Source organism: Bison bison, unplaced genomic scaffold (assembly GCF_000754665.1).
Source record: "Bison bison bison isolate TAMUID 2011002044 unplaced genomic scaffold, Bison_UMD1.0 scf7180017864233, whole genome shotgun sequence".
Lineage (NCBI taxonomy): Eukaryota > Metazoa > Chordata > Mammalia > Artiodactyla > Bovidae > Bison > Bison bison.
Genome location: NW_011494805.1, coordinates 5,723,559 through 5,733,916, shown reverse-complemented (window position 1 = coordinate 5,733,916; position 10,358 = coordinate 5,723,559). Strand labels below are relative to the sequence as shown.

Sequence of the window (10,358 nt, the reverse complement as noted above, 5' to 3'; positions counted from 1 at the left end):
TAGTTGGATCTCCTTGCAGTCCAAGGGACTCTCAAGAGTCTTCTCCAACACCACAGTTCAAAAGCATCAATTCTTCTGTGCTCAGCTTTCTTTATAGTCCAACTCTCACATCCATACATGACTACTGGAAAAACCATAGCCTTAACTAGATGGACCTTTGTTGGCAAAGTAATGTCTCTGCTTTTTAATATGCTATCTAGGTTGGTCATAACCTTCCTTCCAAGGAGCAAGCATCTTTTAATTTCATGGCTGCAATCACCATCCACAGTGATTTTGGAGCCCCCCAAAATAAATTCAGCCACTGTTTCTACTGTTTCCCCATCTATTTGCCATGAAGTGATGGGACCGGATGCCATGATCTTAGTTTTCTGAATGTTGAGCTTTAGGCCAACTTTTTCACTGTCTTCTCTCACTTTCATCAAGAGGCTCTTTAGTTCTTCTTCACTTTTTGCCATAAGGGTGGTGTCATCTGCATATCTGAGATTATTGATATTTCTCCTGGAAATCTTGATTCCAGCTTGGGCTTCTTTCAGCCCAGTGTTTCTGATGATGTACTCTGCATACAAGTTAAATAAGCAGGGTGACAATATACAGTCTTGATGTACTCCTTTTCCTATTTAGAACCAGTCTGTTGTTCCATGTCCAGTTCTAACTGTTGCTTCCTGACCTACGTACAGGTTTCTCAAGAGGCAGGTCAGGTGGTCTGGTATTCCCATCTCTTTTAGAATTTTCCACAGTTTATTGTGATCCACACAAAGGCTTTGGCTTAGTCAATAAAGCAGAAATAGATGTTTTTCTGGAACTCTTGATTTTTTGATGATTAAATTGGGTGTTGGCAATTTGATTTCTGGTTCCTCTGCCTTTTCTAAAACCAGCTTGAACATCTGGAAGTTCACGGTTAATGTATTGCTGAAGTTTGGCTTGGAGAATTTTGAGCATTACTTTAGTACCGTGTGAGATGAGTGCAATTGTGTGGTAGTTTGAGCATTCTTTGGCATTACCGTACTTTGGGATTGAAATGAAAAGTGGCCTTTTCCAGTCCTTTGGCCACTGCTGAGTTTTCCAAATTTGCTGACGTATTGAGTGCAGCACTTTCACAGGATCATCTTTCAGAATTTGAAGTAGCTCAACTGGAATTCCATGACCTCCACTAGCTTTGTTTGTAATGGTGTTTCCTAAGGCCCACCTGACTTCACATTCCAGGATGTCCGGCTCTAGGTGAGTGGATGTGATCCCACGATGATGGTTCCTCCGACACGGAAGAACAGTGGAAGCAGCCACCAAGAAGAACCAGAAGCGTAAACACTCCTGAATGGTTGTTCCCAGAAGAAAAAACTGGGAATACGTTTGGGAAGGGGTGAAGTAGAGTAGAAAACCCTTGCTTTTTGCTGTAATACCTATCTTACTGAAATTTTTTTCCATCTGAATGTATTATTTTGATGATAATTTTTTTAAAAGTCAAACTAAAACCATTTCAAGTAATCTGACATTATTTTACGTGGATGAATCACATGTATTTTGCTAATGATTAACACAATCTCTATTTAACAAAGGTGGAACAAGAAGGACAGCACTCTTTTATTTCAGAGAACCCATGAAATCATTTCTACCAATATGGGCAGGAAAAGTCATCAGCTGTCATTTATGCAAAATTTAAGAATTCTGTTACAATGGATAAAGAGAGGAAGATACAGCTCAAGAGAGTATTTGGATGTTTCTGGGCACAAGGTTTCTAATTGCTGATATAACTGGAGCAGACGTTTTTGTGGCCCTCAAAGGGTGTTGAAGTCCTTGTGCGTGAAATCGGGACTCTTCCTGAGCATCCAGGTTGATTGGGCCCTGTGGTCCTTTATGACCCCTCTCCACTCAGCAGAGGTAGGTGTGACCTTCCCATGCAGTGGAGCTCACTACTGTTTTCTCAAGAGGTGTTTTGGAAACATGATCTCTTTCCTGAATCTCTGGACCACCTTTCTGGGCCCAGGGCTCACTGCCAGGCAGGCTCTGCTCCTTGCCGAGTACAGCATCCAGCCTTTTTATCCCAGCTGCTCTGCTCCAAAGCTGCTGAAGAAATGTCTGGCGCTGGGAATTCTGAGTTCTCGTGGTGTGAGAGCGGTGACTTGGCTTCAGATAGCCAGCATGATGCTGAAAATGGCCACGCTCGGCCTTATTTCCCTAAATGCAGTAGTGTCGCCGGTGAAATGGAGGAAGAAGCTAGAATTATTTCAGAACTCTTTGAATGCTGAGTTTCTAGAAGCCTCCCAGTTGACAGAAGCCATCTTCCAAGGATATTTTGCAGATTGAGGTGGGAGATGCTTTATGTATCCAGCAGGTAACCAACAATACTTTGAGAAAAACAAATCTCAAGCCATGACTTGTTGCATGCAATGTGAAGTGCACATCTTTTATTACATTTTGTGTCTTATTTAAACTAAGTAATTTTTTCTTTATTATTTTCCAAATCAGATCAGAATATGCCAGCTCTGCATTTATCACCAACTCTTAATTTTTTCCAGCTATTCTGAAGTACTTATTTTCTTGAATAACTTCTCTTTTTCAGCTTTCTTTTCTGGGACAACAGATAGGGGACTTATGTGCCAATCTAGTTTTTATTCTATTAATGAATGGATTCTGAGAGTGTGGAAATAGTCCTCTTTCATGAAACTGAATCTAAGAATAATCTAGTGCCAGACTATGCTTGTGTTACAGGTGGGTGTGGCATATTCAGGCTTTTAAGTATTTTTAAAAAGAATAGAATCATAGGTTTCCTTGATTGCTCTAAGGTCAGATTCAGTACTCTTCCCTTTAATGTCAGGATACAAGTTTTCTCTCCATTTTCAAAGTCAGCCTCTCCCCTTGGCCTCCACCTCTATACTTTTCCTCTCATCTCCTTTTTATCAGTGTTTTTCAACCTTTTTATCAGTGTTTTTCTTGGACATTTAAACATGAAGCAGACTCTCTACTACTGAAAAAAGTTTTCCTTAATTTTAGGGCCCCCTGTAGTCACTGATGTGTCCATCATCTATTAACTCTCTTGTCAGCAGGCATTTTTTGAAACACTGATGATTTTCAAAGCTCTGTATTAGTGCCTTAAGATGAGTAAGATGCATTCTTTCCACCAAAGAGGTTTGCCGTGGTAGAAGAGGCTCTCCCTAGATTGCGGCCTGACTTCCGCTACTTCCTAGCTGTGGCAAGTGTCTTTAACTCTCTGCACTTCACCCTCCTTCATCTGAAAAATAAGCAGTATTGTTTAAAGTCACCATAATTCTGCGACTTGTGAATAAGTAATGATATGATAGTATGTAGTAACTGGCAGTAAGGGAACAATACAATTACAATGGAAATTCAGTGGAAGGTAAAACCACCTTCTGCTGTCTCATCAAGAGGAAAAGTTAGCAATTTTAATGGGACCCCACAAAAATTCCAGCAGTAGAGAAATCTGAGTGAAGCTGTGGAGACCAGAAGTGTGCAGATGTGTGTAAGACATGGCGCCAATCTTAAATAACTGCCAAATTGTTTCCACCTCACCAGCCTGCTAATCAATAGAGTTGTTAGGTCAAGCATCGAGAGTGAGGTAGAGCAAGATGGCATAGGATTGGAGACGGAGGATGGAGAATGTCAACTTTTAGGAAGTAGATGGAGAAAATGGATTTGATAAAGAAGCCAGAGGAAGTCTAGAGAAAGAAAATCACCAAGTTTTCAAAGGAGAGAGTAATCCATATGGTGAAATGCTTCAGAAGTTGAAGAGTGTGAGAAATGATCAGAAGCAATTTTACTAACCAGGAGTTCATTGGTGAATTTTGAGCATGAGAGGTAAGTCACTCAGCATTGAATTTAAAATTGAGATATTGAGAAAAGAAAACTATGATAGATCAGTGTTTTATAATTAAATGGGCCACTGCTGTTTGAGAGGGTAATGAGCCAAACTTTCTTTTCCTCTCTCTCTCTCACATTGTCTCTTTCTCTTTTAAGAACAGAAATCTTTGGCTTCTATTTGTGCCAATTCCATCTTGTTTCTTTGCCAATGGTGTTTCATTGCTAGATGACTCTGCTGTAAGCGGATTAACAAAATTTGCTAACCTATCAACTGTTACAGAACTCTTCAAAACCAGCGAGCAGTAAACAAAAGCTGGAGGAATTTGGGTATATGCTGGGATTGTGGAGAAGGCAATGGCACCCTACTCCAGCACTCTTGCCTGGAAAATCCCATGGACGGAGGAGCCTGGTAGGCAGCAGTCCATGGGGTCATGAAGAGTTGGACACGACTGAGTGACTTCACTTTCACTTTTCACTTTCATGTATTGGGGAAGGAAATGGCAACCCACTCCAGTGTTCTTGCCTGGAGAGTCCCAGGGACAGGGAAGCCTGGTGGGCTGCCGTCTATGGGGTTGCACAGAATTGGACATGACTGAGGCAACTTAGCAGCAGCAGCTGGGATTGTTAATTTACTTAATAACTTTTAAGCATAAGTAAATTCTAACACTTTTACCAGTAAAATGGTAATTTATAAGCAGCTGACTTTGCCTACTGCAGGAACATTCATCTTTTAAGTTCAAAACCAAGGATATTCACCACTTGTATAGCTATTACATTATATATTTTATTGTATTATATTCCTTATCTCCGATGTAACAATCTAATACATAATGAGAAAAAGCAAAAGGCCCAAAGGAAAGAACAGGTAATCCTAAAAGTTGCCCTTTTGCTTGCTCAAAAGCTTTAACTAATAACTGTAGTTATTAATAACTTATTAAGGGCTAGGGATTTGATGGGAATTTTATTGTCTCTATATTTTCCAATTACCCCCAATATACAGGTAAGGAAATTGAAGGCTTGATGGTCAATAAATCATCCAGAAGCCCATAGGAGTGAGTGGGTGAGGCAGCACCTTAGTGAGAGCTTTTTAAGCCTTTACTCTTCAGCTCTCAATCAGCCCAGGGACAGTACATTCAACCCCTGGGTGGATGTAGATGGAAAGCGTTTGATATCTGTCAAAGGACAAATATTTATCAGTCAGAGGTATTTGGCTTTAAGTAACAGAAACTCACACACATTAGCTTAAAAACAAGCAAAAGGAAACGGGCTGGAAGAACAATGCTGTATTTCAAGGAAGGCCTGAGCAACCCGTCTTCAGGAACAACAGAAATCAAGGAAGCTCTAGGACTTAAAAATTAAAATTATCAGTTGCCTATTATGCAAACACTGAGTGCTTTTTTCCTGGTTCTCTCAGCTTTGTTGACATATGGTTCAAATCTTTGCAAGAAATCCTGTGTACTGGCAATGATAGGCTTCCAGTGAGTCAGAGGTCTGTGTGTGGTGCTGTTACCTATTACCAGGGCCCAGGGTCACAGAGTGTACATATAGCTATAATGTTCAATTGTCTATGTCAGGGAGAGTGCTCAGAAAATGGTAAGACTGGGGAAAATGGTGTCATAAATGGGATAATATTTAGAATAAGACTATCCTGGAAAATCATTATATATATAAAAATAAATCATGATCTCTTCTGCACTGAAGATTGGCATTAGGGAAAGATGAGAACCCACAGGGAAAGAGAACTTCTGACTGACTCTTCTACTCTTTTCACAGATGCTATGAGAATGTATAACAGGACAATTTTGTTGGCCTAGGAGAGTTTTGATAGACAGAGTGCCTGACGAACTATGGACGGAGGTTCGTGGCATTGTACAGGAAGCTGTGACCAAAACCATCCCCAAGAAGAAGAAATGCAAGAAGACAAAATGGCTGTCTGAGGAGGCCTTACAAATAGCTGAGAAAAGAAGAGAAACAAGAGGCAACAGAGAAAAGGAAAGATATACCCATGTGAATGCAGAGTTCCAAAGAATAGCAAGGAGAGGTAAGAAAGCCTTATTAGGTGATCAGTGCAAAGAAATAGATGAAAATAATAGACTGGGAAAGACTAGAGATCTCTTCAAGAAAATTAGAGATACAAAAGGAACTCATGCATATGAAATAGGCACAATAAAGGACAGAAATGGTAAAGACCTAACAGAAGCAGAAGAAATCAAGAAGAGGTGGCAAGAATACACAGAAGAACTGTACAAAAAACATCTTAATGACCCAGATAACTGTGATGGTGTGGTCACTCACCTAGAGCCGGACATCTTGCAGTGTGAAGTCAAGTGGGGCTTAGGAAGCATTACTACGAACAAAGCTAGCAGAGGTGATGGAATTCCAGCTGAGCTATTTCAAATCCTTAAAAATGATGTTGTTAAAGTGCTGCACTCAATATACCAGCAAATTTGGAAAACTCAGCAGTGGCAACAGGACTGGAAAAGGTCAGTTTTCATTCCAATCCCAAAGAATGGCAATGCCAAAGAATGTTCAAACTACCACACAATTGCATCATTTCACATGCTAGCAAAGTAATGCTCAAAGTAGGTTCACTTTGAGGTAGGTTTCAACAGTGTGTGAACTGAGAACTTCCAGATGTACAACCTAGATTTAGAAAAGGCAGAAGAATCATCCACTGGATCAGAGAAAAAGCAAAAGAATTCCAGAAAAAAAAAAAAAAACCTACTTCTGCTTCATTGACTCTGCTAAAGTCTTTGTGTGGATCACAACAAACTGTGGAAAATTCTTAAAGAGATGGGAATACCAGATCACTCTACCTGCCTCCTGAGACACAGTTTAAGAAGCAACAGTTAGAACTGGACACGGAACAATGGACAAAATTGGACAAAATTGGAAGAGGAGTACATCAAGGCTGTTTATTGTCACCCTGCTTATTTAACTTATATGCAGAGGACATCATGCAAAATCCTGGGCCCGATGAAGCACAAGCTGGAATCAAGACTGCCAGAAGTATCAGTAACCTCGGATATGCAGATGGTACCACCCTAACGGCAGAAACCAAAGAGAAACCAAAGAACCTACTGATGAAGGTGAAAGAGGAGAGTGAAAAGCTGGCTTTTTTAAAACTCAGCCTTTGGAAAACTAAGATCATGGCATCATGGCAAATAGAGAAAAAATTGAAACAGTGACAGACTTTCTTTTCTTGGGCTCCAAAAGCACTGCAGATGGTGACTGCAGACATGAAATTAAGAGACGCTTGCTCCTTGGAAGAAAAGCCATGACAAACCTAGACAGTGTTTTAAAAAGCAGAGACATCACTTTCTGACAAAGGTCTGTCTAGTCAAAGCTATGGGTTTTCCAGTTGTCATGGATGGATGTGGTGAGGGTTGAACCATAAAGAAGGCTGAGGGCTGAAGAATTGATTTCTTTGAATGTGGGGCTGGAGGAGACTCTTGAGAGTCCCTTGGACTGCAAGGAGATCAAACCAGTCAATCCTAAAGGAAATCAACCCTGAATATTCATTGGAAAGACTGATGCTGAAGCTGAAGCTCCAATACTTTGGCCACCTGATGTGAGGAGCCGACTCATTGGAAGAGAGTCTGATGCTGGGAAAGATTGAGGGCAGAAAGAGAATGAGGCAACAGAGAATGAGACTCAATGGACATGAGTTTGAGCAAACTCCAAAGACAGTGAAGGACAGGGAAGCCTGGGGTGCTGCAGTCCATGGGGTCTCAGAGTTAGACATGACTGAGAGACTGAACAACAACAAGGAGAGTGTTAGCTCCTGTTTTCCCCGAAGAAACTGTGATTGCTGGAGGAAGGGTTAATGTCAATTAGGCAACCAGAAAAGGCAATGAGAGAATGGGCTGAGGGCAACAGGGAGAACATTTCTGAGGAACTGAAAGAAAGCTGGTGTGCCTGTGATGCAAATAGCAAAAGGGACCATCAATTATCATGTGTTTTCACAGCCCTTTCTCTTTTATATGCACCCGTATCACAGTCACTGTTTTAACTTTTCTTCATGTGATTATCGAGTTAATCATAGCTCCTCTTCTCATAATCTTAAGGTATTGAACATATGTTTTAAAATGAGTGACATCCAAGGAATAAAAGGAAATTTGGGAAAAAATGAGGAACAGGAACCAGGAGAGGTTGAGCTTCCTGTTTGTTTTTGCTTACCATTGTATTCCCACTACTCAAACTCAGCGCCCAGTACCCAGCAGAGAAGCCTGAAGACACAGGCGGACTCTGAACCCACAGGGTCATATGGGCTCAGCTTCCATTTTCATTCTTGTGCCTTTAATTCAGAAATTTTACCATGTATGGGGGAAATGTCTGCATTCCCCACCTTTGTTCACTCAGCAGCAAGCTTTGAAGGGAGTGGGAGTGTGTAGCAGTTACTATTGTGGGTGTTTGTGCATATTAGTGTGTGTGTGTGTGTGTGTGTGTGTGGCCAGGGTGAATAGGAAGAATGCAGCCCAACACTTGAACAATTTTAAAGATAAATTTAAGACGTAAGATTTACCTGTTGTGATTTTGCTCTTTTACGTCTATTCAGGGGAGCTCAAGAAACCCAGAAAGACAATTCTAAAGGACATATTTCCTGCATTCCCGCTGGTAACTCTTGTTTATTTACTGGTTAACATTTCCTACCTGACTGTTCTGACATCCAAGGAAATTCCCTCTTCAGATTTGTACATAAATTGCTAAGACAATAAATAACAACAAAGACAGCATATGTAAGTATCCCTTTACCAGTTGGAACTGTTGTTTGCTTTTCATTATTTTATAGAGAATCTATTGTAATCTTTGAAGATGACAGAGGGGATAAAGAGTATGGTTTGGTTAAGAAGAGAGTTTCACATTTAATCATGGTAATACGTTTTTTGCTAATATGGAAAAGTATATATAATGCTGGCATATGATGCAGACTGATTCAATGTTAGCATTCCTTTCATGATCTCATCTCACCAGAGTGATGCTGTGTGATCAGAGCTTATATCTACTAAAACTTTGACAATGTGCATTTTCCAAATATTCTTCTAGATGATGTAAAGAATGATAAACTTGAAATGTAGGACAGTAGCAATTAAAAGAATAGATGCTAATGTATATAGTTAATATGATAAATATTAATATGTAATATAATTTAATTATTTATCATAAATAACTAAAATATATGGTGGCAAAGGGCTCTGAACATATTGCAAATTTGACTAAAAGATAACTATTTGAGATCCCTAATTGTAGAATAAAAAGTGAAATAAGAAAATCTTAAGGAAATAAAGCATATAGTTAAAAATGAGCAAAAGATTCAAGGAATAAAAGGAAATTTGAGGAACAGGAAATATGAGAGACTAGCAATTTCCTCAAAACAGCATTAGACTTTGAGTAACCACCTTCTGTGATAAGCTATCCGCCAGTACCACTGGGACTAATCTCTTTTGAGTGGTTATTACTGCTTTGGCAAATCCTCGGGGCACTGGGAATAAACCTGGGGGAGGTTTAATGATATCTGGTTTTCCTTACTACTTAACATAATCTTTGCCTGCCCCCTTTATTACAAAATTGTATATAGACTGACTTCCTCTCCTGCCTCCTTGGAGCAGTTTTGTCAGGGCCACTGAGATGCCACCTCCCAAGCTCAAAGTCCTTAACACTCCCACCGAATAAAGTAACTCTCTACTTCTAAAAAAAAAAAAAAAAAAAAAGTCGTAACACACTCCACCTGAGGTCTTGAGTTCCCGCCATGTAGGAAGTTGCCATATGCATGATATCAGTGTTGATTCACAGTGGTCTAGCTGTCTTTGGAAGCTGTATGCTAGAAATAATCAAGATTCTGAGAATTTGTAAGAACAACCTGACTGCTGAATTGGATAAAACCAAGTAGTGGGTTAGTTCCTCAGTTATGTCCAACTCTTTGCAACACCATGGACCGTAGCCTGCCAGGCTCCTCTGTCCATGGACTTCTCCAGGCAAGAATGCTGGAGTGGGTTGCCATTCCTTTCTCCAGGGGATCTTCCCGACCCAGGGATCAAATCCAGGTCTCTTGCATTGCAGGTGGATTCTTTACCATCTGAGCCACCAGGGAAGTCCTCTACTTTGATTATGTAGAAAATAAATTAACAAAGCTAGCTATAGATGTGGTGAGGGCTGTTGGTCACCTGGCTAGCTGTAATGCTTCACTGAAGTTGACATCTGTTATGGCCAGTCATAAAGATTGTGAAAAATAATGAATATCTCTTCTCAGCTGTCATAATAGTTGCAACATTTTTGTGGGTGGTATATGGTGACTGCAGCCATGAAATTAAAAGACGCTTACTCCTTGGAAGGAAAGTTATGACCAACCGAGACAGCATATTCAAAAGCAGAGGCATTACTTTGCCAACAAAGGTTCGTCTAGTCAAGGCTATGGTTTTTCCTGTGGTCATGTATGGATGTGAGAGTTGGACTGTGAAGAAGGCTGAGCGCCAAAGAATTGATGCTTTTGAACTGTGGTGTTGGAGAAGACTCTTGAGAGTCCCTTGGACTGCAAGGATATCTAA

The 10,358-nt window shown here is 40.3% G+C and overlaps 2 protein-coding genes across 2 annotated transcripts in view; both read left to right on the top strand.

Annotated features, from left to right (window-relative positions):
- Positions 1-5,707, top strand: part of LOC104993107 — a 34,097-nt gene extending 28,390 nt beyond the window's left edge. The window contains exon 5 of the transcript XR_825790.1: positions 5,587-5,707. The gene's annotated coding sequence lies outside the window, so the exon portion shown is untranslated. The remainder of the gene's footprint in view (positions 1-5,586) is intronic.
- SLC7A13 (solute carrier family 7 (anionic amino acid transporter), member 13) overlaps positions 1,177-10,358 on the top strand; it is a 23,284-nt gene continuing 14,102 nt past the window's right edge. Inside the window, 4 exon segments of the mRNA XM_010846229.1 lie at positions 1,177-1,719; positions 1,722-1,766; positions 1,769-2,329; positions 8,372-8,552. Coding sequence (XP_010844531.1) covers positions 1,671-1,719; positions 1,722-1,766; positions 1,769-2,329; positions 8,372-8,523 — 807 coding nt within the window. The 5' untranslated portion in view covers positions 1,177-1,670 and the 3' untranslated portion in view covers positions 8,524-8,552.